A 27,806-nucleotide genomic window follows, 5' to 3' on the forward strand; every position below is an offset into this window, starting at 1 on the left:
CTAACTGTGGTAGCTACACTCTAAACACTTTGGATCAAAAGAGACGAATCCATCATTGGGTTATTAAATAAGCAATGTTGGGTTGTTTTGACTAAAAAAAGGTTGGGTTGTTTTAACACATTGTTGGGATAGATCTAGATATTTTCTGGGTTCATTTAACTCAGTGGTCATCCCTTGTTGACCCAAAATGTTTTTATAAGTCAACATTTCACCAATTCTGGCCGATGCTGAACATCTAAAAAAATGAACAAATATTAGAATCATTTTTCATAACATTTCTAAAAATGTCTTATTCTTCTCCTTATAGATTTTTAAACCTTTTACCTCAGTCTCACTATAACACCCCAGTTAAACTACTCACTATACAATAAGTATTATATGCTTTTATATTTAACGGTTCAAATAAAAGAGTGATTTCAAGGCGTCAGTAGCCCAAAACAACAGCAGCTAACATGACACAAAGCTCGCCGCTTCAATGTTAGCCTTGAGCAAACCCATTACACCTCATTCAATATCCATCAGCTTTGTGACATGATCCTGTTTGACAACTCGGAGAATGTCAGTCTCTGGACCAACAGAGCACCCGGTGGCCGGATGGACTTCACGCCTGCTGGGTCCAACTAATCTCCACTCTCAGTAGGGTTTTAATCCATCTCCTAGCACTGGATTTAAGGCCTGGCCAAATGACCCATTTACTGATGTTGAAAAAAAAGCAGTAGATCGAGTCACGAGACAAGGTTTCTGACATACTTTCGGTGGTGACCTCGTTTTTATGAGTCATACGAGGTTATAGCTGCACGAGGTGCAACCAAAGCGTCCACTCGAGCGAAAAGAACCACACACGACTTTGTAGTTTTGGGTTGAAACCGAATAAAGGTTTAGTGGTTGGTGAAATAGTGACCAACCGGTAGTCCATGCAATGATTTCAACAAAGTGAACAAAAATCTAAACAAATGCAATTTACTACAAACCAAGGGTGTCACAACATCATGGTATTGCAAATCCAAATATATCGTGTTAAATTGGCACATGATAATGATAACACTTCAGCACCCGTTTAAAACTCACTACACTAGTATTTCGACACAAAACAAAAAAATCATTTTTTTATGAATTTAACTTTAAGGATGCCAATGATATCACAACTAAACACGACCCAAAAACATCTTGTGTTCAATCCAACCAGCTGTTACTTTAACTGCTGCTAAAATCCTGATTTATAAACCCGACATCATCTGACAAAGTCGCTATACATTTATGTTGAAGAGCGGATAGGTGATTTTGGCTATATACTAGTATATATACTATATATTGTCTCGTGCAGTGCATATCCTTTACTGCTGTTGCTCTCTTCATCCATGTTTTGTGCGCTTTTTATTTTAAATGCAAGTGATAGTTTTATTGTAGATTGTGTATTGCGACAATTCGGCACAAATTCAGAAATATGGGAAAACACCCTGTTGTTGTTACATAGTTACAACTACAGTACACGCACAGCGCACCGTAGGGAGATGAAGAGCTCGTACAGACCCACACCAAACACATAGAGAAAGGGTGTGTGGGAAACTCCGCTAACCTTTCGTTAAGTCATGATAAACTCAATCAGCCGTCTTCTCTGTCAATAACATCTGTGACTGTTTATGCGGAAAGGCAAGGACAACGAGGAACGCATATTAAAAACACCGCCAGCTTTTAATTCGTTCACTGTCATATGAGAGAGAGAGGAGCTGATCGCTCAAAACCATGAAATCCAGACATAAAACCTGTGGAATCCAGGCATAAAAACTGATTTGCTGTATAACACGGAATGACACATAATCTGGCAAATGTATTACTCCTGAACCAGAAATAGTGCCGAACAGCAAAATGCGAATTGTGCTATAAATAACATCAGAATGAGTGATGCACCAAAATGAAAATTTAGGGCTGAAACCGATCTCGATCCTGAAAACCGATACCAAAATTTATTTTAAAACCTTTTTGAAATAGTTTTTATTTAATTGTATTAATTACACACACTAAAACCACAAAGAGCATATTTTAAAACCATACAAAACATTAGAGATGCAGTTCTCCAAGCTGCATGAAATGACAAAATCTTATCTTACCCAAACAACTCTTAAATTGAAAAGCACTGAAAAGAAGTAGAAATAATCAAATATAATGCCATTTAATTTATTAATCATTTTTGTACTATAAAAATATAATACAAATAAACTTTGTTCTTGTCTGTTTCTGTTTATGAAACTAACATTGCTTTATTTTATTTGTTCTGAAATGTTCAACAAATTGTATTTGTCTGTAGTATTAAAAAAAGTGGGTTGATTTTAGCTGCAACTTCAATAAAAAGTAAAAAATCTTATGAGTGATTTCTTTGTGTAAGTAAACAACTCAATCAGTTATATAGCACATATTTTGGTTGATTTATTAATTTTTCTATATTTAGTAGTAATATACCTTAGTGAAATTAACCACTGAAAAAAATTGCTAATTCGCTAATATGCTAATTTGTTTGTGCCGTCATCAGCGCCACAATTCATTCAACCGCATTGAAATTACTGTCAAACAACCCTTTCAGCGACAAGTCAAAATAAAAGTCCTTTTAACTTCAATAAGTTATAACATCCACATTTTACCACACCATCCCCTTCCTTCTTTCCATAATTCGACCACTTAGTATATTGCATATAAGTTAATGTGCTTGTAAAATGATAAAATGTGCACGTATTTAAAATAAATATTTCTCAATATTACAAATAGTACTTAAATTAAGCATACCTCTAAAACAAAAGAAATAAATACGAGTTTATTAACATAGTTAAGTACATTATACCCTATTACTGCTTCAGTGAATACTATAGTTTACTGAAGTGTTTTTCTCATGTGGGCAAATATTTTATTGTACAGTAAGAAAAAGTAAAACACAGAAAACTTTTAACGTTTTATACAACATATTGGCAAATTAGCAAAAAATACTAAATTCTGTGTAGTACCTAAAGTATTGTGTGAAAATAATTGTAAAACACTGCGTACAGTACCTATGGAATTATGATATTAGGACCTCTAGAAATACTACTGACGTATACAAATCTTGCAATAGTTAGCACTATCAATATTTTTCACGGGTTTACACCTTGCATGTATTTATAAAATAAACAGTTTCACTTGCAATTAAGTAAATTCCCTATAATGAAATGTATTGTCAACAATGCCTTACCTTACATGTCGCATTTAGTGTTAACAAACATTACAGTACCTTCTTGTTCTGGAAAAACAGGCAGAAACTACTCCAAACCGTTGAGACTCCCACCATAAATAACAGAGAAGATACATTCTAACTAATGATTTTTAAACTGGTTATACTAGCTAGGACACGGGACACTGTTTATTAACAGTCAAGGCAAAATAAAGGCCAGGTCGAGCTGACTCCAGGCTCGAAAACCTTTCTACAGGCCTAAATGAAGACCTGAGTGGTATTCTGGGCCTCTCATGCGGAAATATTAAAAACACAAGCTTCCCGCTGTGCAGACTCTTTAAATAGAGTGACATCTTGGCCCGTACCCTCTCAGTTCCACCAATGATGTGTTCTGCCTCATGGACGTTCGCAACCAATAACAAGGTCACTCAGTGTTAAGTTGTACCCACCTAAAGACTGACAGTGCTCGCTTCTGCTTTCTTGTCAGGGACGCAGTAATTGCGGTTCCTCAAGAGGTGCTATTCAGGGACGTAAACACCGAAGGGTTTGGAAGTCTTGTGTAACCCCTAGGTATACATCTTCAAGACGATTGGGAAAAAGACGGGGCTGAAAGCCGTAAAGACACCAAATCAAACCGACATATATCAGTGTAGCATCACCCAAAATATCGTACCCGATCGCTCAAAATATAAATCCTTACTATGGCTTTACCATCGTGAATCGTACTCCGAAGCCTAGATCAGAGAAACTAGGCTGCATATTTCAAGCACAAGTGTGGCCATGGGTGACATTTGGTTTTAGCCCACATGTTTTATTTATTCATTGACATGTGATGCATTAGACCCCAGCTATGGGTGGTGTGTTTGTAACTCAGTGCTATTTTGAGCAGGTCACCATGCTTGTGTCTTTAAACCATAACTCTGCATCAGATCAAGCACTCCATTTAACACAGACTTTAATGTGTCTTATGTAGGTCACGGGAAACAGCTATTTAAAAGGAAACTTCACCCAAAAATCATCATTTACTGACCTTGGAGCTGTTCCTAATGTGTATACATTTCTTTGTTCTGATGAACAGAGAGAAAGTTATTTGGAAGAATCATGGTTATAACCAAACAAATCTCTAAACCCATAGACTCCCATAGTAGGAAAATTATTCCATGTGTTTTTCAGAGATTATAGCAGATTTCAACATTCCTATCAGCATGAATTGCAATCAAGGCCAACGCTAAATATCAACGTCTGGGTAGAAATGTGAGTAATAAAGCTGAGCACCCTTTCAAACATCCATAATAACTTAAAGTGTTGGGTTCATTCTGCCTTTTTTTGCTCATTTCCAGGTTCAACCTGACGTTTCCGGCGATGCTACAGTACATTTCAATTGTAATTGCTGATAACACACAAATAAGATGGCAAAAGAGTAGGTTAAAGCGTTTAAATCGAATTCTCATGACTGTCATGCGTTTAGACTTTACTACTATGATGTATAAATATGTCAATGTCAATAGCAACATCATATCACATGATTTCAAAAAGTCATTTTGACGTTTCGCATCAGAAACTAGTACCGGAAATGCCAGATTTCTAAATAAAAATTATCGCTTGACGTGTTTTTTTTTTTTTCGAAAATCATAGATGCATAGAAACGCATTTGACGAATAAATTCTGACGTAGCGGACCAATATTGGATTTTGTCGATACCGATAACTAAGGTGGTCAGTACCTACCGATAACGATTAACAACAGATTATTATTTATTTTATTTTATTTCAAACAAAATAATAACACTTAAAGTAAAATAGCAACAGATTATTATTTATTTTATTTTATTTCAAACAAAATAATAACACTTAAAGTAAAATAGCAATGAAGTGTATTACAACAATAAACACTATTGCTTGAACCAATAATCTGTGTTGTACTTTTAAATAAAACACATACATATTAACTATATTAATACATATTAAACTTCAGTGTATGACTTAAACAAAATTCTAGGTAGGTAATTTCTACATTTATAATAATTTTTTGAATTCTTGGCAGCAAATAAGCATATAAGAATGACGGATATATTGTTGTGTTCACACACGTGTTTGTTTACATTAAAACAAATGTCATTTAAATTAGCCGTTTGTGCTGTCTCTGTCATCTCTATCTGCTTTCCATTTCGGAGGCGGGGCTCGCTCACACGTGCACAAGCACACAAATCACTATACTGACAAATGCCTATCTATAGTTACAATAGTAAAATTAAAAAAGCTAATACGCTACTAATGCAGCACATAGTCAATGAATAAAAAGTTTTAACATGTCATGTTTACTGAAACAGGCTCTACCTTGTCAATGGGAAACTTTTAAACCCTTATCTGATGTATTCCGCTCGGTGCAGACTGTGGTCTCACGTCTCCAAACCAAACAAGCTGTCAGTCACTGATCTATATATAACAGTGCTGTCAGTTGAAGTTTTATTTCCGCCTCTAGAGGCCGCTGTTTTACTATATACTCTCTACCTGCGTGTCACATTAGAGCTTTCCCTGCTGCGTTGGGATCAAACGCAACCTGGAAACACTATCTGTCATGATTCTGCCTTCTCTTGTCTTGATTTTCTGGTCTAGGGGCAGAGTCATGACAGACCCACATGTTTTATGTGGAGAGAAACATATTATTGTCAATCAGAACATAATATGCGTTCTCTCCTGTCTCGTCATTTGGCCCCGCCCCTCTCGTTTCTAGTATAGCTTTCCTCCTGTGTCTTATTACCCATACCTGCCCATCGTTATCTCCTTTGTTAGTTTCCCTATATATATACCCATTTGTTTATTGTCTTGTTGCTCGTTGGTTGTATATGTTGCCTGTTCTTGTAAATCTTGTACCTCGTGGAAACTGTTTGCGCTATCCCTACGCTGTGTCCCAGCGGTAGTATCCTGTTCTTGTTTCCCTCTGTGAGTTTTCATTCTTGTTTTTTGCTGTCTTTGTTATCCCCTGGATTTTACCCCCTCGTGGGTTTTTGTTTTTTCATTAAAATCCGTGTTACCCCTTATTGCTGCCTGCGCTTGGGTTCTTCACTACCTGTTCCGTGACAGAACCAACGAGCCAAGACTGAACCCAGCAGCAGCATGGACACTGGCCGGTCTAGCTTGGCCCGCCGCCTCTGCAGCCTTCGCCAGGGAAGTGAGACTGTGGATGATTATGTGGAGAGGTTCCTGGACATCGCAGGACAGGGCGTCGTCGGGGAGGAGGAGCTGGCGGTGCTGTTTAACACCGGTCTCAGAGAGCCACTCTCTCGATCGGAGATGAGGGCGATGAGGCCATTGGACTTCGACGCTGTGTGGGATGCCGCCACAGGTCGTTCGTGGTCCACGACCTCATCGAACTCCTTTGACTCATCTCCGCTGGTTGCGATACCAGAGAGTGGTCCTCTGCAGATCAGGAATGTGGGCATCGCCACGCACCACTCCCCAACCTCTGCAGCCTCTCCACAACCGCCCAGTCTCACTGGCAAGCGAGGGAGACGGGAATCCTGGGGGTCCTCGTTTGAGACCTCCAATCCCGAGCCGCTCATCCCATTCTCTTCATTCCTGCAGCCGGCCTCCAGGCGGGGGGCTCGGCTGAAGAAGAGGCAACGGAGGGCGGCTCGAAGGGTGGTCCCGTCGAGCCCGGTGGTCCCGTCAATCCCGGTGGTCCCGTCAAGTCTGGTGGTCCCAGTGGTCCCGTCAAGTCCGGTGGTCCCGTCAAGTCCGGTGGTCCCGGTGGTCCCGTCAAGTCTGGTGGTCCCGGTGGTCCCGTCAAGTCTGGTGGTCCCGGTGGTCCCGTCAAGTCCGGTGGTCCCGTCAAGTCCGGTGGTCCCGTCAAGTCCGGTGGTCCCGTCAAGTCCGGTGGTCCCGGTGGTCCCGTCAAGTCCGGTGGTCCCGTCAAGTCCGGTGGTCCCGTCAAGTCCGGTGGTCCCGGTGGCCTTTCAGCCGGCGTCTCAGCCTCAGCCGGCCTTCCAACCGGCCTTCCAGCCGGTGTCTCAGCCGGCCTTCCAACCGGCCTTCCAGCCGGTGTCTCAGCTGGCCTTCCAACCGGCCTTCCAGCCGGTGTCTCAGCCGGCCTTCCAGCCGGTCTTCCAGCCGGCCTTTCAGCCGGTGTCACAGCAGGGGACTCCTAGAGCCTCTATGACTCCCCCTAAGACTGTTCCACCCCATCCATTCCCTTTTGGACTGCCCCCTAGGCACTCTTTGCCTCCACCCCCCCTCCCTTGTTTGTTATTTTTATTGTCTCACCCCAACCCTTTTGTCATTATTTCTTGTATGCCCCTAGTCATGTTTGCAATGTTTTGTTGGTTTATGTCTGTTACCCAGTCTGTCTTGTCTTGTTAGTTGCTCCCTTGGTGAACGCCAGGAGTCGTTCATTAAGGGGGGGGATTCTGTCATGATTCTGCCTTCTCTTGTCTTGATTTTCTGGTCTAGGGGCAGAGTCATGACAGACCCACGTGTTTTATGTGGAGAGAAACATATTATTGTCAATCAGAACATAATATGCGTTCTCTCCTGTCTCGTCATTTGGCCCCGCCCCTCTCGTTTCTAGTATAGCTTTCCTCCTGTGTCTTATTACCCATACCTGCCCATCGTTATCTCCTTTGTTAGTTTCCCTATATATATACCCATTTGTTTATTGTCTTGTTGCTCGTTGGTTGTATATGTTGCCTGTTCTTGTAAATCTTGTACCTCGTGGAAACTGTTTGCGCTATCCCTACGCTGTGTCCCAGCGGTAGTATCCTGTTCTTGTTTCCCTCTGTGAGTTTTCATTCTTGTTTTTTGCTGTCTTTGTTATCCCCTGGATTTTACCCCCTCGTGGGTTTTTGTTTTTTCATTAAAATCCGTGTTACCCCTTATTGCTGCCTGCGCTTGGGTTCTTCACTACCTGTTCCGTGACACTATCGGTGGGGATTATTGCCAATAGCCGATAGTTCCAATTATAGTTATCGGTGCCGATTAATCGGCAAAAACAATTAATCGGTCAACCTTTATTACCAATACGACCGTGATCTGCTCAAAGAACCTGATGGAAACGCACACATTTCGCATTAGTCTTTCCTCCTGTTACTGTGACCATTGAAAAGATCCGCATCACGTTTGGATGAAACCTGGCTATTGTCTATTTTTGCAATCCATACATTTTGCCTCCAAATCGCCATCTTTGTTTGAAACTTAAACTGCGACTGTAAAAAAATTATTTTACGGAATCGTACTGTTTTATTTGAAATATTTAAATTTTACTGTACAAAATAAAAATATCACCCAGCTCCCGGAATATTACCGCTTTTTTGTTGACGTAACTGACATTTCCTGAAAACTGTATCTGACATCTCGAATTATAAATCATTATTATAAGGTTACTATTGTAAAGCAGGACAACAAAGCTTTCAGTTAAAATATAATTTACTGTATATGTTTTTATTTGTGTGCCGAGATGTGACCCAGACATATTTTTTATATTCATTCATAATTTTCTTTCTAATTTCCTGCCATTATAATGCTATTAAATGATACACATCGGTGCATCACATTGGTACATACTTTAAAAACACATTGGTCAACCTTAAGTCAATTGACAATATAATGATTCTTTCCAAACCATATCCAGGCCAGATTGGAAAACTCTCTATCTAGCTCCCGCTGAGAGGCCAACAGTTTCTGTTTCTTTACATTTTGTTGACACTAATAAGTTTAATAAGGAACATGAAAGCACAAAACCCAGATAAAGTGTTCGGCTCTTCTCATACGGTGAGGGGGAGTACTGACTTCAAAATCCCTGCTGGAGAAATATGAACAATCTTTTGCAGCATTAGATTATTAAAGTTTCTCACACATGCAAATGCTTATAAACGAATTCAGCAAATAGAAACTAGACTGTCAAAGCAGAGGTGGACTACCCAAAATGTGATGAATTATAATCTCACTTCAAAGAGAAAAAATGCGACTGGATGTGAGCACCGATTGTTATGTTCAATGTGAGAGAAAACCATCACGGCTTTGACCTGTAGTGCCCTATTCCAGAGCCGCATGTGGCTATTTCTGTCCTGATGTCCTCTGAGGTTATTGACTGAATGATGATCAATAAAGACCCGTTCTATACTGCAGTACTGAACGCATAGGAGTTTGGTTTTCAGTAAAGGAGTCGTCGGATGAAAACCCCAATTCTTCTGTGTTTAGGTGCTATATAATCGGGTCCCCTGTGCATCTAGCAACCCAAAAATTGTGAAAAACAAGAAGCCAGTAAGTTTGTTTTGGTGTGCCTTTCCCTGCAAGCATGTGAAAAATCGTGCCGTTCCGATTTCCCTCCAGTTGTGACGTCCGGATCTTATTATAATGTCACGCACCAACACACACATCCCAAACTGCGGTTAGTTCCATTTAAAACGACAAATTTAGGATGCACTGTTTGCTGTGACAGATTTTTATCGGACGAATGATTTGAGGCGTTTAAAACGAAACTAACCGCAGAGGAGTTCAGGAAATATCATGAAGCGAAACCATTGCCGTGGCATTACTATGCATTTGTTGTGTTGACACGCCGGACGAAATGTGCTGTAGGGTGCGCTATAACTCATTCTCATTTAAAGAGAAATGCAGCAAATCGGGTTGCTATGAGCATTTGACGAGGGTTTTGTTTACACAGCCATCGAGTGTTTTTAAGCATAATATGTTCCAGACATTTCATGAAAACCCCAATAAATAATACCAACTTGTTGAAAGTGTTCGCCCGTTGAGTCATTTAAGATAAGACAAATTTCAATCATGGGGCGAAATTCGACTGGTATATCGCAAACGATATAATATTGCCCATCCCTAATGTACAGAACTGTCATGGTTCTGCCTCCTTTTGTCTTGATTTTCTAGTCTAGTGGCAAGATCATGACAGAGCCACGTGTTTTGTGTGGAGAGAAGCATATTATTGTCGTCCTCGTCATAATATGCGTTATCGCCGTTCTCGTCTTTGGCCCCGCCCCTCTCGTTTCCTTGTTTAGCTTCCCGCCTGTGTCCCATTAACCACACCTGCCCATTGTTAATAACCCTTTGTTAGTCTCCCTATATTATGCCCTTGTGTCTGCTGTCCTGTGCTGAATCGTTTTGTGGTACCAGTGGTCATGATCGTGTTTTGAATCTTGCCTTGTTGGAGTACTTCCCTTGTTGAATTCCTTGCCGTGTTTGGATGTCGTGACATTAATTAGTCTTGCCGTTGTCTTTTATTAGTAAGTCTAGTTTTCTGTTTTCTTTCTGCTTTTTCAGCTGAAAATATGAAGGCCTTTTATCCATGAATGCATATTATTGGTCTATAAATCGGTGCAGCGCTAGATTAAAAGACTTAAGATCATTTGATGTTTTCGACCGGTACTGTATATTGGATTGATATTGTTCCAAATATGTATCTTTTATCTGAGTAAATAAATTACAGTAGAATAACTGTTTATTTTTATCCAAAAGGTCAAACAGACTAAGTATAGTGTATAAATTTGAGACTATTAATCATTGGACTGGATCTCTACAGTCAAGAGCCAGAACAGCTTCAGACGTTGATAACGGCATGGGGGTGATTTCCCTATTTCCTGTTATAAAAAAAGTCACCGGCACTGCCATTAAAACGTTACAACGTGATAGTTTGCAGAAATTATAGCTTTTAATGGCTCGCCAGTATATTATTAACTCAGTAAGTCCCATCCAGAGAGTGAACACTGGCTTTTTTTGGTGAACCGGTTTTATAGTTGTAATGACTTCAATGTGACCTTCTCAATGCGTGATATTCGTTTAAATGATCTACAATATTGGTTTCAAAATCAGGCAAGTCAAATTACAAGACTTATAAATAAAATAACTCCCAAACCTCATAAAATGAAAGGGACTAGCGTAAACCCAGTGCTATACTACACTAGTATAGAATAACTTGATGGGTCCTCCTCATCGTTGGGACGGGGACAATATCCCCAAAACTATTTCGCTGACAACAACTACCACTAACCCACCCGCAGTTGTCCTGGGCCTATCAAGGTCAGATTCACACAACCTTGACCAGGTGCTATAAACAACAAATCACATGTTCCCAGTCAATGATTAAATGCCCCATTTACACCAAACCAAAACAAACTTTCACGGGTGACGGTAAAACACGGAATGGACTTTGGTAGAAGGTAAAGAACCCTGCACAGAAAGCATTTCTCAAATCAATCCTGACAGTGATGAGCAAAAATACTGTGTGGAAGCGCAGCTGTTCTCTAATAGGTTGACTGGAGTCTGGTGATATTTTCTCGAGCAGTGAGCTGAACAGCAGAATTGACCTCATGTCTCTACTCCACGCCTTAAAAAAACAGCTCCCCGCTGCAAAAATCAAAGCATGCATCATCCTTGATAAAAATAGACTCAAGCATTTCCTTGGGATTCGGGGAGCTTTTTTGCTGATTTTCTAGGAGCTTAGTCTTTGTTACTACGGCTGAATTACAAATGATTTTACAGCCTGATGTCAAAAGGGAAGTATAAAAAAGTACTTTGTATTCTCTTGTTGGCATTTCACAGCAAGAACCCCAGCGGACAATCTTTTCATTGATTAAAAGATGCTTGATAACTAAACCCACACCGCTGTTATTAAGAAACAGCATTTCTAAAACCAGACTGCCCGTAATAGCAACCAGCGTTCTTTGCCGAAATGAAGGTTTGTGGGAAAGCACAGCTGACCTCTCATCATCATCTCCCTGAAGACATCATGGAGAGGTGTGCCCCTGGAGTGTTTGAGCACTTTATCGTTCCACTCCGTGCCGATCCATGTCAGCCGGTACGTAAATGGTTTCTTTTTCCGGATTTTTTAAAAATGTAAACACAAACCTTGGTAACACAAGAGACTGAGCTACAACGCATCTGCGCGCATTCAGTACGATTAGACAACAGTGGTGAAAATTCGTAATTTGTAATCGTGCCGTGTTGAACCAGGCTCACGTGGAAACATAATCGTTACCGTTTCAGACCGCGCTTGGAAAACCGCTCTTTGTTTACACCCGGCTGGGATTGGCAAGGTAAACATAAGCAGGGGAAAACTGGTGAGCAGCAACGCCTCTAGCACAGGGGTGTGTGAAATGACCTCCTCTTACCTTATTGCACGTATTCATCAAATTAATTTTGTGTATGGGGCAGTATTACTTTCAATGAGAAGCCCTTGAGTGGAAAGCTTTATAAAGCTCAAAGGGGATAGGTTACAACAGTGTACTGTGGCTGTACCATAGTACACTAATGCTATCAGATGGCAATAGTAGTTTAGTACATACCATGTGCTGCACCAAGGTTGCATTAAACAACCCATGACTATTTGTGTACGAAACATAACATGGAACATTACTTCAATTGGCGTAACGTCTTAACCAGTAGTACAGTCATTGACCCATGACCACTTGTGCTTACATAAACTTGAAGAGTCTGAGGGTAAAAATCTACATCATTACTGTTTTTGTGTCTTGTGTCTTCATTCAGAGCTCATAATGGAGAGCTAATAGAATTTCCTAATGTAATTTGTTGCAGATCGATTTTAAAGTGAACATACTGTAAGTGGGCTTTTCCACAAGCCTGAATGTCCTACTATATATCTGTTTTGTGTGATTGTGTCAGCAGTAAGCACAGCATTATTGTGTTTGGAAGAGACTGTAGTCGATGTCCGACTTCAAGTTAAAAGAGGCAATTTCATTATGGAGATTCCAATTGTGCCCAATCCGTGCGCCAGAAAACAAACCAAATGTGCTTGATTTAAAACATCACAACCAAAAAAGACTTCGAACGAATTGGTTTGAGATGTGCACTAGGAACGATGGGAAGATTACTGGAATATTTTGAACATCTTTAAGTTTTGCATAGATGAACACATATGTGAGGGATAATCCACTGTTAGCCGTGCATTAAAGGACTTCATTCTATATAATGCACGGCTAGCCGTGTATTATCCAAATTATACCATGGTCATTTGCCAAGTTAAAGCAGGCGTAATGTTTGATCAGACGGTGAGAAAGGACAGTTATTTACATCCATTAATTTCAATCATTGATCAAGCTGACTGGAACTACCTGTGAATTAAAGTGTTTTAATGCACTCCTTCCAGCCAATCAGAATCGAGTATTCAAAAAGACCATGGTATAATTTATGTTAAAACACAGCAAAACAAATATTTGTTTTATTTACAGCGATAGTTCACCCAAATATAATAATAAAAAAGTATTTTGTTATTTATTCACCCTTATGCCGTTCAAACCTGTGATTCTATATCACAGATATTTTGAGAAATGTTGCTGTGTTTTTTGTCCATAAAATAGAAGTAAACTGGGTCCGATGTTGTTTGGTTACCAACGTTCTTCAAAAAAACAGATTGATGTTTAAATACTTTGTTCGAAAACAGACTTGTTTACCCTTTCCGAAACACAACCGGGCGAACTTGATGGGAGTGTTTATGCATCTCTGGATATCTAGTGGGGCCAATTACACTCCGATCTCTGGAAGTGTTTTCCATAACTGCAGATCTCCTTTTCCAGATGGCACAACATGAAGGGAACAGTGATCGTTTTGGTTTCTCTGAATCTGTGTCTAATTTTAGATGACGTTTGCGCTCAATTTCACCTGCTACAGTAAATTACATGGGAATATCTACGACCGCGCGAAGAGACGGAATCTAAACAGACCTGGCTAAACTAAAACAGACAAAATGCTTTTCATTCACGCACCGCCAACACATGAGTGGCACGGGTGTTCTTGCAGGTAATACGGGATTGTATCAAGCCTGTATAAATGCCCGATGCTGTTTCATCCTTCAGCCAATTTTGTGTCTTCTATTAACTTTCTAGATGTCCTATATAGTTTTCTCTCCTACGGTGTGTCATTCTGTGAGACGAGTCCCCTGTGTGAGTGTGCGAAATAGTACAAAAACTGATAACATCCCATAGTCATACTGTAGCCTCAGAGGAGGGAAACTAGGGCAAGACGTTTTCTCCACCAGCCTAAAGCAAACGATGGCATACAGACTTAAAAAAAGCTCTTCTGATGCAGGATAGTATAACATTTTGCATGGTGAATTACAGACTGCAGTAACTACGGCTCTCGACATCCGACGACATGGAAAAAAGATAAATCAAGTGATTTACAGGCAAACTGAAATGCCTGCCAGACCATTAAATAACATGGTTACCAGACAACTTTAGCTTTATTTAGTTTCATTTAAGAATACATTGGGGCCATGGTACTGTAACGGCACAAGATGCCAATCCAATGATTATTACAAAATACTCCCAAATGGGCAGGGTTACCGTGGTCCAGGCAGCCTATGCCGATAGGTGTTGTAGATATCTAAACCCAAAGCATATTTCTCCATTGATAGTTATTTAAGAGAGGTTGGCTATATTAAATGAGTTTGCTTTAGTTATCGAACCTTGCATTATAGGAAACAGAGAGCTGTATTTGAAAGCTGATATCAAATGGTGGGAGAGAAATCGTGTTCACATCTGCCCACCACTAGCCCAGGAGAATGTCAGGCTTCTCATAAACTTCAGTCTAATCTACACATATATGAATAAGATTGACCTTGTGGGCATTTCCTTCCATCATCTGGTCCCTCGGTGCCTAGACGCAGGGTATTGGAAGGAAGTGGCCTATAAATATTGAATCTCTATTCATATATATTGCGTAAACCAAACACCAAACTGTATAGTTAAAGAAAAACCGTTCACAATCCTCCACTCCCATTCATTATGCAGTAAGGTCTACACATATTGAATTAGGCGTAAAGCCATCAACATGGATGCTTTTAATGAAATACGGCCGACTATTTTCTTGGAATCACTTTGGGATCAAATTCAAAGCGCTCGTATATTTAAAATCTAAAACTGCAGAATAGGGACGTTCATATTGACCGTTTAACCATATCAATAAATTCTATCAGTTAAACGATTTAAAGATATGTTTATTTTGTTGACTTATATGAATAATATATTTTAAACAATTATAATAATAATTGAATAATGCGTTTTTAAATAACTATTAAATCATATGTTTTTTAGTTTTCTGGAGAAAGAAAAATATGCCATATATAACCATAACGTTAGCTCTTGTTGGTCAGGATGCTTATGCAGTTGTAAAAGTTATTATTCTTCAATTTGAGAGCATTTTGGCTGTCTGTTTACACAGAAATTGTGTTTTAGGGACTGAAAACACAAACTTTTGAAAACTCTGCCGTTTTCGTTTCCATGTAAACTTCAGGAGAGAACTTTCTGAAAACGATGACGTCACGTGTATGCGTATTACGCACTCAGGCGCGTGAGTAAAGCCAAAACAATATGGCGGCTTCCCGTACTGTGAGCTCTCGCTGCTGGACTATGTATTTACGTTCCCCCAGCAAAATGTGTATTTGCTGCACCAATAAGACCAGCGGAGACACACGATTATACCAAACTTTAAACACACATACTATATACGTCGACCAACGGTATTGAAAAACACGTTTTTAACTGTGCATGTGCCAAGGCACGTCCTGTTTCGTTACACAACAACATCGCCATCCACTAGCCTGGCGCGTATACTAAAGCGTTTTTATCCGTTTTACTTGATCCGTGTAAATGGAGACCGTTTTGATAACGCTGTCATGTGTCCGTGAAACTTTTCAAAAACGTTTCCGTTTTTCATCACGTAAACGTGCCGTTATAAGCAGATTGGACATCATACCCACTCTCACTCTCATCATACCCAATCCACAGTTAGAAAAGATCTGGCCATACTTCAAGTCTTCAGGCGTGAGCCAAGCATGAGTAATCATCTGTTCCTATTGGACTGTGCAAGTTGTGAAAGGCTAAATATGAAGTTTGTCACTTTGACTGTCGGAATGTACAGAACACGGAGCGCTGCTAAATCCAGTCATAATTCTGCCAATCTAACAATCTAATAAAACTTAATTTTGGTTGTGCTGGAAAGCAGAAAGCGCCGGAACGTCTTGGCCATGTGTGCAGGAAGTGGAAACTGACCAGCTGATGATGACCCCTTTAAAAAGAGTTCAGCTGTCTGGAGTTCTCACAAAGAGCCTTCAGCGAGAAAACCGAGTCAGTGGTAACGGAGGGTACGAATAAATTAAACAACAAACACAGGACTGCTAGGGCTCGATGCTTGGTTTGCTCTTTACAAAATGTCACCAGACGCTTCTCGTAAGTAATCTGGATGTCTGAACGTGATTTTCACCAATGGCTTGTGTTGATATGGGTTTAGTTTACACTAAAGAATCGTATCGCCATGAGCAAACAGATAAGCGCTGTTAGTCGCCAAAGATTAGGCTTATCTGTAATGTGCTAAATTCCCGCATATCTCCCATTATATGACTTTTATCAATGTGAAACACTTTTCTGTGTTGTTTACAGCTGCCTGAAACAGAATGGCAAATGGTCAAAATGAAATGTATGTGCATGTAGGTAACAGCATGTTAAAAAAGAGCGAGAATTCGCAGCAGCAAGCATGAATATAAATGTTATTGGTATAATACTAATAATAATAATAATAATAATGTACCACATATTATGCTTTCTGTATAACAATCTGCAAATTTTCCTTTCCTTATGATAATATGACTATTCATTTATGATATTATACACACTTGTACATTTCTCTAGTTCTGTATTATTATTATTATTATTATTATTTGTTATCTGCTTTTTTCACGATGCACACATGTAATAAAATAAGAAATGTGAAAAGCACTATAGAAATACAACTAGAAAAAAATAAAACACTGACATAAAAATGACTTTGTTATATGCATTATTCAATTAAGTATACTACAATGAGATCCATATGTTTTCAATGGAGTGCAGACATTTATACAACTATACTTTGAATGTCTGACAGCTAGGCTTCCACCAACAATAAGAAAACACAAATCGACGACGCGAACAATACGGACCACATATAAATATGCACGTGAAACCAAACGACAGAAAAATATGCATCTCGCGCAGTAGAGACGACAAGCTGACGGTCGAGACGTGATGTGTGTGCGCGGAATGATGGCTGGCTGTATCCCGACGAGGAAAATCAACATCACGCATCCAAATGCAGTACGATCAGTGACGCCCGTTTCTATTGAAAAGCGCATCGTGCTAATCCGGACGAAACAAAAACCTTTCCTTTGACGTATGTAGCGATATCCCGTAACAATCCCGTTTCGACTCACCTCTGTTGGCAGTCGCAACTTCGCCCCTCGAAGACAGAAACGTGGCACAGGCTGTCTAGATATATCCCGTCGACTTCATCTCAGATCAAATAGAAAATAACAGATCCGCTTCGGTTCGACGGTTTACGGCGATCTCCCTGGTAACCGGAATTATGAACGGGCGAAGCACGCGCTCGTCCCGAAACAAAGTAACGTTCGCGATCCTTATGACGTCTGTCGGGCTGGTGTTAGTGAAGGGCGCTCGAGACAGCGTTCCCCAAGCGCGATACGGCCGGAAGTTTGAAGTCAATCGCGCACACTTGCATCTTTCAGAGATGGAGGATGATGGGACTGCCGGAAGGATAAAATAGCGGTACGAAGCGTGCCGTAACCGCTGCCGTGCAGCTGTTTATTATGGGAGTCTGGACGGCAGGAAATGCCTTTGGAGCTGAAAGGAGGCGCTTAAGAGCAGAAACCCGGGAGCGGGATTTAACCCTCGTGCCGCAGTCACACAGCCTGGCGTCGTAAAACAAGCGCAACTTTTAATGGTAAATGGATATCTAGTGACAGGGTGACGCTCGGCCCATTTCTCCCCTTCATTCTGCTTATGCGAGGGTTTTCTAGCATTTAACGAATAAAGTGGCAGCGTCTGAACATAAGGCACAGCCTAGACGTCCTGATGATTCGTTATAATTGATATAGATCAAAATATGTTGTATCATTAAATGACGGTATACACGGTGTAACTGCGTTTTGGAAGGGGACGTTAACGTTATCTCGTGCTCAGGGCGCCCTCTCGAGGTAAGAGGAGGCAAAGGCATTTGAATCATGGCCAAAACCATAAGAAAATGAAAAAGCGCAGACAAAAAGATTCGTAGGAACAATTCGTTTACTTATTTTATGTTTTAGTGACTAAAGTGGCTACAAAACCGCTATATGTTTTTTATTATTAAACATGTATAAAGCGTTGCTTTGCGATTTACATTATAACAAATTTAGAGATATTCGAATGTTACAAAATGTATTAGTGAAACATTACTGTCATCAAAAGATTGATGGCATGACTTTTTATAGGGTAGAGTAGTGCCCTATAATGAACAATAATGAAAAAAACATTGGTTATCTATTGTTTATTTTGCATTAGGTAACATGAAAAATAAATTTGTTTAAAATCAGTTAATATTTGTTGGCACATTTTTTTCTTGGCCTCGCTGTGCATTAACTAATGTTTGATCAGAACGTTATAGGCCTACAGTATAAATGTATTAGTTAACGTTGAATGAACCCTAAACAGAAGCCGTAGAAGTATTGTTGTTCATTGTTGGTTCATGATAACTAATTCAAATATCGAAAGACAATGAAAAGACCCTTTTGGCAAACTGTATCCCAAACATCAGATTAGCATTATTTCATTGTCTTTAAAGTATATCAAAATACAGCATATGGGTCATATAATATTTTGTGTTAAATGTTAGTAATCAAATGTTTCGAACATGAACATGAAGCAGAAAATAAATGGCAGGACGGTTCTACTCACACAAGCACTGATAAAAGATTTTCATCCTGATGCATGAATTCCATTTTATAATTATATAATAACGCACCCCTCCTGAGCTCACCTGCAATGCACCACAGATGGCAAGGAGTGTGAGCATTGGTCCGTGTGCAATCTCACAAGGTGTCTAAAGTCAAAGAGAACATCACTGCTCGATGGAACTCCATGATCCGGCCATGCCATGAAGTGGAATTGTCATACATTGCAAGTCTCTGCTGTTTTTACCAAGTAATAAACACAATATAAACAACATAAAATTACAGAATGCTTCAGTAAAATTGAAATAGAAAAACTGTCAAATGTGTTTTACTATTAAATATGCCCTCAATCTTTAATAAAAATAAAAAATCCTTCCTTCCTCGGAGCGACCTCTCTTCCCTTCCTTCTCTCTTCGCATCCAGCCCCCGGTTGGATGCTGTGAGGCTCCTGATGAAATATTGCTCTGTGTTAAAAAGTATGAAGGAGATTGTGTGATTGTGATCGAACATTGTATGGTAGATCAAAGTTCAATGGGTGTGAAGATGGCTCTTACTGGTACAGTGAAATCTGATTGGATCTCCTCTGTGTCACATGATCAGCTGCTACTGCGTAAACATTAAATGTGTATCGTGTTCCAGAAATCAGATTATTTATTGGAATGAAAGTTTTTTTCTCAGTCACTGCTTTCCTAATCACAATATTATTTTCATATTGGACATGGTAAAGGCCTTTTGTCCATTTGGTTCAATCCACTTTCGTAAGACAGAATGATGTCGTAATATCAGCTCTGGGGTTAATTATCAGATCAGGATGTAAGTGAGATATTTGGGGATCAAATGTGAATCCACAAAATGTGTGAAGATTCATAAATTGACAATAACATTGAAATGGATTAATATAAGAAAACATACTAGTATAAACTAAGATAATAAGTTGCTCCCACGGTAAGATGTTAGCTACGCAAAGGAAACAGGTTCATGGACCCAGTGACATTTGTTGATATACATAAAATGCATAAATCAAACGAATGTTTACCATCTGTTTTTCAGCTGATTTGAAACAAACTAACCTCAGTGTTCTGGGCGGTAACATTATAATAAGATGCGGAGCGAAATCTGAACGGCTCGATTTCTCACATTATTGCAGGGAAAGGCACACCAAAACAAACTTACTGGGTCTTATTTTTCAAGTTTTCTGTGTTGCTAGATGCATCGGGTAATTAAACATCGGGTACTTGTCAATCCAATGACACCTTTAAAAATGTGTTCCCTGGTAAGTAATGACTATTAAATGAATATTCATCCAGATTTTGGGAGAGTTGTGCCACCTATTATTTGTGAGACTTGTGTGTGTCATAACATCTAACATCCCCAACAAAAAAAATTAGTCGGTTTTAGCAACTTGTTAGCAATCACTGTTTTCAAGACACAGTAAAGGTTTAATGAACCATGAGTGGGACATTACTCATGTGGTTTATGCCGTAGAATTAACTTATAAAGGACATTGTAATTTACTAATTATTAATAATTAATGCACTTACTATAAACATGGAGGAACTTCAATTGAATACCTAAAGCAACATGAAATGATCACCTGTAGTTGAGTACTCTATCTCAAGCCTCAGACCCTGAGAGAGAGGAATCAGTAATGTTTAGTGTCCGGTCCACTAAATACAATACAGTTGAGCGTTTAAGTGATAGTTCACCCCTCTGACAAAATACAATTCTGTAGTCAACAGTACACATTGACTTGCATTGGTTTTAAGCTGAACAATAAAGCGAATGGATTACGCAATTGTTCGGTTCCCAACATTCTACAAAATATCTTCTCTAAAGATTGAAATGACATGAGGGTGAATAAATGATGACATCATTTTTATTTTTGGGTGAACTATGACTTTAGTGTCATGTTTTGCAACTTTTAGAATGCATAAGTTTGTGTCTTGTGAAGAATGGTGCTTGGTTTGTTTGCTTATTACCCATGTTTTCGTCTTTACTCTTTCATTAATACACAAGTGTTTAATGACCCTATCAAAACATCTTCATTCTAAATGTTGTCTATAAACCACAGTATATAAAAAATTGCTATTCTGTTACATTCATCTTTTCAAATTATGACAACGAATAATACCAAGATGGGCACTAAGAATGTCACACTGTACTCAAGATAAAAGTTTTTATTATAAGTATTATCTCCATCTCGGCACCAGTAGAGATATGGTACAATCTGAACATGTTGCCATTTACAGATTTAGAGTTGTATTTTGTTAAACAACATTTCCACATTGTGATTGTGAGTTCTGTGTCATTTCAGTAGTTACTTACCTGAGTGTGCTTTCGGCAGCTGAGGTACCCGTGGCAGTAGAATTCGTCCCATTACGAGCTGTTCTACAACTGAAATAATATTAGAGACATTAGATTAAGGTCGGAAAAACTGCACAGTGTTGCTTTGACAAACCATTCATGATTGGCAATTATTAGCTAAACTGGAACACAGCATACGTCTTTTATATTGTCAGTGCCTCTCACTTGACTAGCAGTTTTTCCATTGCATGTTTCAATAATCTTCTTTATTATGAACAGTTAAGTATCAATGAAAGCCAGCCCATGCTAATTAACAGAACAAAGCCTATTATATTTGAGATTTTTGTACAACGAATGCATTATGAGGTTGTGAAATATTTCTTATTTTGAAACAGACCATATTTTAAATTATAACCAGCTATCAAGATTACAATATTAGAGAGAAATGGTCTCTGTTTTGAAAATGTGGTTGGCTCTGAAAAGAGCCTTTGGGTGGGTGACGTAGGCAGGAGTTTAAGCGCGTTCTCCGCGGATGCGGCGCGCCAGCTGAATGTCTTTGGGCATGATGGTGACTCTCTTGGCGTGGATGGCACACAGGTTGGTGTCCTCAAAAAGACCGACCAAATAAGCCTCGCTGGCCTCCTGCAGGGCCATGACGGCGGAGCTCTGGAAGCGCAGGTCGGTCTTGAAGTCCTGAGCGATTTCTCTCACCAGACGCTGGAAAGGCAGCTTGCGAATCAGCAGTTCGGTGGACTTCTGATAGCGGCGGATTTCTCTCAGCGCCACGGTACCGGGCCTGTAACGGTGAGGCTTCTTCACGCCGCCGGTGGCTGGTGCGCTCTTGCGGGCGGCTTTAGTAGCGAGCTGCTTCCTGGGCGCTTTGCCTCCAGTTGACTTACGAGCGGTCTGTTTGGTTCTAGCCATGACTGTGGTCACACGTCTTCTCTGTCAGATACACAATAAAACACTCACGCTGCAGGCTGCTTTTATAGACCAGTCGACCATGAGCTCAGGGGGTGGCCACAATGCACTGAAGTGTGATTGGATAATGTGAGACGTCTACGTATTCAGCTGACCAATGGCTGTGCGTTTCCGGATTTTCAAACGGGCGTGAGCAGCGCGTGTTTCCCGCCTGAAACTCTTTGTTTAGATTAATGCTATTAAGGCAGCTCTGCAAATGGTATTTCCACATGTTATAGCCCCATATAGATGACTAGAATCTATTACAGCCCCATATAGACGACTTGAATCTATTACAGCCCCATATAGACGACTAGAATCTATTACAGCCCCATATAGACGACTAGAATCTATTACAGCCCCATATAGACGACTAGAATCTATTATAGCCCCATATAGACGACTAGAATCTATTACAGCCCCATATAGACGACTAGAATCTATTATTTCTATATAATATACAAATAGGGAGAAAATACACACTCGCCCTTTTAATGTTAGTTTGTTCTTGTTTTAGCAATTAAACGTAAGGTCAGCTGTGAAGCCTTATTGCTAGTTATTCATTGGGAAAGGATTGTAGTCGTTTTAAAAAACACTGTTATAATTTACACTGTCATTAAAAATATTTAATGTACACAAAAGAAAAATACCAGTAAACTAACATCTATAATCATATTTAGAGTAGATTTCATATATAAAATACAGTTATCTTGCGTGTATTTTATCCTCTGTATGCACATCTGATGAATTCCTCCAGAAGAAAACACTCTCTTATAGTTCAAGTGGGTGGCTCTTAAAAGAGCCTTTTTTGGTTTGGGGAAGGGGTTTACTTGGTCTTAGCGGGCTTTTCGGTCTTCTTGGGCAGTAACACCGCCTGGATGTTGGGCAACACGCCTCCCTGGGCGATGGTCACGCCGCCCAGCAGTTTATTCAGCTCCTCGTCGTTACGCACTGCCAGCTGTAAATGGCGGGGAATGATACGACTCTTCTTGTTGTCCCGAGCTGCATTACCAGCCAACTCCAGGATCTCAGCGGTGAGATACTCGAGCACAGCGGCAAGATAAACTGGAGCTCCGGCACCGACGCGTCCTGCGTAGTTACCTTTGCGGAGGAGCCTGTGGACACGGCCGACTGGAAACTGAAGACCGGCTCTGGATGACCGAGTCTTAGCCTTCGCTCTTGCTTTACCGCCGGTTTTGCCTCTTCCGCTCATTTTCAGTTTGGTTCTCTAAGAGCAATCACAAGATCAGAGATATATGCCTCCACACGTTGTGAATACCAGTATTTATGCTTGCCTCTAAGTCTCCTATTGGTTGGAGTCTGTGTAAAGTTCAAACCAATCACGGAACTTCCCTCCAAACCGAAGCCCGCCCATTTCGTTCTTTCTGTTCGCCTCTTGTGATCGTTTTCGTTCACCACATTAAGATATTGACAGACGCTTTCATGCAGCGCCTTTAACTTTACATTATACACTGACCGTCCTTTAAGAGTCACACACAAAGAGTTGCATTCATATTTCGCCAAGATCTTGTATTGATGATGGGAGATAGAAGCGCAAAGTCTTCTCCAGCACATCTCAAACATTCTCAATGGGGTTAATGTGTGAACTCTGGAGGAACCAGATTCATGTGTGAAAATAATGTCTCATGCTCCCTGATCCACTCTCACAATTTTGAAATATCTTCAATCAATCTTCAATCTTGAAATATGACTGTGACATCAGGGAAGAAAAAACTCATTCAGTATATTCAGCTAGTCCGCAGACGGGCGTCTGCTATATGCGGCCTTTTGGAAAACAATCGTATGAACAAAAGCAAACTTTTATACGAACCACAAAACTTCAGTTATTACAAATGTGAATTAAAATGCTCTGATGATTATAACATCATATTAGTTTATTTGGGAACAAATGCTCGGTGGGTGGCTCTGAGAAGAGCCCTTTAACAGGAAAACAATTTAGATTAACTTTACTTATTTTTCGGGGCGGCCTTTTTAGGCCTAGCTGCTTTAGGCTTTCGGACTCTTGGCTGCTTTCTTGAGGGTCGCGGGCTTCCGTTCTAGGGACTCTTAGTTAACTTTTTATCAGCGGTGACTTCTTCGCCTTCTTATGAGATTTCTTACCGGCGGTCTGTGCCGCTGCTGCCTTCTTTGCTTTAGGAGCGGCTTTCGTCGCCTTCTTGGTCTCGGATGGTTTTTTGTTGAGTTTGAATGAGCCGGAAGCGCCGGTCCCTTCGGTCTGGACCAGAGTTGAGCTGCATGAGTACCATTTAGACTCAACCTGTCCCGTTCAGGGTCCGGTCGTGTCCACGAGCTTATCCTCAAACATATACAATAAAAACCAATATTCACAACAAACTGGCGTGATGAAAATACATAAAAAGAGCAGGCCTACTGAGCTTTATGTGGAGATAACGCAACGATTAAAACGTTTATTTTTGCATTTTCAGATCAAATCCACGAGCAGCATCAGCCACTGGATAAACACGTACACAGCAGCCCCTTTTAAAATCACTTGAATTAAATCAACATCATTGAAATACTCGTGCAGTGTCATATAGTTAATGTGGCCATCCAGTCGCTTCCGGTTCCGAATGACATGATCTGCATATTTCTACGAACTCGTTACGTGTTTATTATATTAAATAGAATCCGAAAAAAGCCTGAAGTCAAACAAAAAGGAAAAACGTGAGGTTTACAGAAGACAAAGTAATCCGCTCAGTGCAGCTCGATCATCATTAAATAACTTTACAGCGATCCAGATTTTCTGTTTGGACTGTATATCGGACTACTGTAGAGACAAATGCAAGCTCCTTCATGTTACCGATGTCTTTCACTCCTGTATTCAAACAGCAGTTTCCCTCGGATGTTTTTATAAAATAAACCAAAGCTAGAAACTCTTTATCAGATTATCTGGGTGGCTCTTAAAAGAGCCTTTGTGGTGTTGAGAACTTCGAGCGGGAGTTTACTTGGAGCTGGTGTATTTAGTCACGGCCTTTGTTCCCTCAGACACGGCGTGTTTAGCCAGCTCACCGGGCAACAGCAGACGAACGGCGGTCTGGATCTCTCTGGATGTGATGGTGGAGCGCTTGTTGTAATGAGCGAGACGAGATGCTTCACCGGCGATGCGCTCGAAGATGTCGTTGACGAAACAATTCATGATGCCCATGGCCTTGGAGGAAATACCGGTGTCGGGGTGAACCTGTTTCATTACTTTGTACACGTAGATTGCGTAACTCTCCTTCCTGGACCTCTTGCGTTTCTTGCCTCCCTTTACGACAGTCTTGGAGACGGCCTTCTTGGATCCTTTCTTAGGCGCGGGCTTTGCTGGCTCAGGCATGTTCACTTTGCACCAAATGCAGGAAGCTACGAATGTCCTGATGGCTTTGCGAGAAGGTATTTATTCCCTGCCCATGCTAATAGTTAGAGACTGGCTGTGTGTCCTCATTGGATAAAAAACATGAATTGATTTCATTGGAAGACTTGAAACGTAAAAGAGCCAATCGAAATGTTGCAAAAGGTGCCTCCCCATTTAGCTTAGGCCTCACCCATCCGCCTCATGTTTGAAAAGTTACACGTCCTCCCCCACTAAGCCTTCGTTTCCTTTCCCGCACATTTTAGGGATATATTTCTGCATGTAATGCGATCATAGAACATTTTTTTATTTATATAATAGTCATTTACCCAAATGTAATTCGACAACAAAACGTAGAAGTAGGTTTTAAGTCATTTCGCATGTAGGCGTCTTGAAAATGCGTATGTTGGAATACAAAGAAAATGTGACTATTATAAACAAAAAATAACCAAGCGCACTGCTAGAAAACATTTTGTAGAAAGCGACATTTGAACGGTTAAATTGTTTGATGTGTGCATTTTCACAGCGAAATAAAACCATGGTACAAGTAGAGAAGCAGAACAAATAGTATAAACAATGCAAGGATAGCGATCATGTAAATAGTGTCGTAATAAATTGGTTCCTTATTTCTTACCAGCATTTAACAAGAACACAAACTAAAACTACGATATAAACATAAACTCTTTGTTGAGAACGTGGATGGCTCTTTTAAGACTCTACGATAAGATGAATGAATATGCAAAGTAATTTGGTTAAAATTGAGTATGTATGTTATAATCATCAGAGCATTTTAATTCACATTCGGCGTAATAACTGAAGTTGTGTGGTTCGTATCAAAGTTTGCTTTTGTTCATATGATTGTTTTCCAAAAGGCCGCATATAGCAGACGCCCGTCTGCGGACTAGCTGAATATACTGAATGAGTTTTTTCTTCCCTGATGTCACAGTCATATTTCAAGATTGAAGATTGATTGAAGATATTTCAAAATTGTAAGAGTGGTTCAGGGAGCATGAGACATTATTTTCACACATGAATCTGGTTCCTCCAGAGTTCACGCATTAATCCCATTGAGAATGTTTGAGATGTGCTGGAGAAGACTTTGCGCTTCTCTCTCCCATCATCAATACAAGATCTTGGCGAAATATGAATGCAACTCTTTGTGTGTGACTCTTAAAGGACGGTCAGTGTATAATGTAAAGTTAAAGGCGCTGCATGAAAGCGTCTGTCAAGATCTTAATGTGGTGAACGAAAACGATCACAAGAGGCGAACAGAATGAACGAAATGGGCGGGCTTCGGTTTGGAGGGAAGTTCCGTGATTGGTTTGAACTTTACACAGACTCCAACCAATAGGAGACTGAGAAGCAAGCATAAATACTGGTATTCACAACGTGTGGAGGCATATATCTCTGATCTTGTGATTGCTCTTAGAGAACCAAACTGAAAATGAGCGGAAGAGGCAAAACCGGCGGTAAAGCAAGAGCGAAGGCCAAGACTCGGTCATCCAGAGCCGGTCTTCAGTTTCCAGTCGGCCGTGTCCACAGGCTCCTCCGCAAAGGTAACTACGCAGGACGCGTCGGTGCCGGAGCTCCAGTTTATCTTGCCGCTGTGCTCGAGTATCTTACCGCTGAGATCCTGGAGTTGGCTGGTAATGCAGCTCGGGACAACAAGAAGAGTCGTATCATTCCCCGCCATTTACAGCTGGCAGTGCGTAACGACGAGGAGCTGAATAAACTGCTGGGCGGCGTGACCATCGCCCAGGGAGGCGTGTTGCCCAACATCCAGGCGGTGTTACTGCCCAAGAAGACCGAAAAGCCCGCTAAGACCAAGTAAACCCCTTCCCCCAAACCAAAAAAGGCTCTTTTAAGAGCCACCCACTTGAACTATAAGAGTGTTTTCTTCAGGAGGAATTCATCAGATGTGCATACAGAGGATAAAAGACACTCAAGATACGTGTGTGTGTATTTTTATATATGAAATCTACTCTAAATATTATTATAGATGCTAGTTTACTGGTATTTTTCTCTTGTGTACATTAAATATTTTTAATGACAGTGTAAATTATAACAGGGTTTTTTAAAACGACTACAATCCTTTCCCAATGAATAACTAGCAATAATGCTTCACAGCTGACCTTACATTTAATTGCTAAAACAAGAACAAACTAACATTAAAAGGGCGAGTGTGTATTTTCTCCCTATTTGTATATTATATAGAAATAATAGATTCTAGTCGTCTATATGGGGCTGTAATAGATTCTAGTCGTCTATATG

General features: G+C 40.3%; 5 protein-coding genes across 5 annotated transcripts in view; 1 reads left to right on the forward strand and 4 right to left on the reverse strand.

Moving 5' to 3' along the window:
• osbpl5 (oxysterol binding protein-like 5) overlaps positions 1-17,836 on the reverse strand; it is a 39,792-nt gene extending 21,956 nt beyond the window's left edge. The window contains exon 1 of the mRNA XM_079449548.1: positions 17,408-17,836. The gene's annotated coding sequence lies outside the window, so the exon portion shown is untranslated. The remainder of the gene's footprint in view (positions 1-17,407) is intronic.
• Positions 17,837-21,736: 3,900 nt separating this feature from the next.
• LOC306890586 (histone H3.2) lies at positions 21,737-22,147 on the reverse strand (the record flags this gene model as incomplete). The annotated part of the gene is made up of 1 exon (XM_079450419.1): positions 21,737-22,147. The coding sequence occupies one exon, from the start codon at positions 22,145-22,147 to the stop codon at positions 21,737-21,739; it is 411 nt and encodes a 136-aa protein (XP_079306545.1).
• Positions 22,148-23,009: 862 nt separating this feature from the next.
• Positions 23,010-23,396, reverse strand: LOC306890060 (histone H2A-like; the record flags this gene model as incomplete). Its single annotated transcript, XM_079449546.1, has 1 exon — positions 23,010-23,396. One exon carries the CDS (start codon positions 23,394-23,396, stop codon positions 23,010-23,012), a length of 387 nt encoding a protein of 128 aa, XP_079305672.1.
• Positions 23,397-24,591: 1,195 nt separating this feature from the next.
• On the reverse strand, positions 24,592-25,551 carry LOC306890061 (histone H2B-like). Its single transcript, XM_079449547.1, has one exon. The coding sequence runs from the start codon at positions 25,518-25,520 to the stop codon at positions 25,146-25,148; it is 375 nt and encodes a 124-aa protein (XP_079305673.1). The 5' UTR covers positions 25,521-25,551; the 3' UTR covers positions 24,592-25,145.
• A 1,428-nt stretch (positions 25,552-26,979) lies between these two features.
• On the forward strand, positions 26,980-27,366 carry LOC306890287 (histone H2A-like; the record flags this gene model as incomplete). The annotated part of the gene is made up of 1 exon (XM_079449895.1): positions 26,980-27,366. The coding sequence occupies one exon, from the start codon at positions 26,980-26,982 to the stop codon at positions 27,364-27,366; it is 387 nt and encodes a 128-aa protein (XP_079306021.1).
• Positions 27,367-27,806: the final 440 nt, after the last annotated feature.

Source organism: Barbatula barbatula (assembly GCF_947034865.1).
Source record: "Barbatula barbatula genome assembly, chromosome: 25".
Lineage (NCBI taxonomy): Eukaryota > Metazoa > Chordata > Actinopteri > Cypriniformes > Nemacheilidae > Barbatula > Barbatula barbatula.

Excerpts from the sequence above, each read along its gene's own strand:
- LOC306890061 (XM_079449547.1), bottom strand. The coding sequence starts at position 25,520 with ATGCCTGAGCCAGCAAAGCCCGCGCCTAAGAAAGGATCCAAGAAGGCC.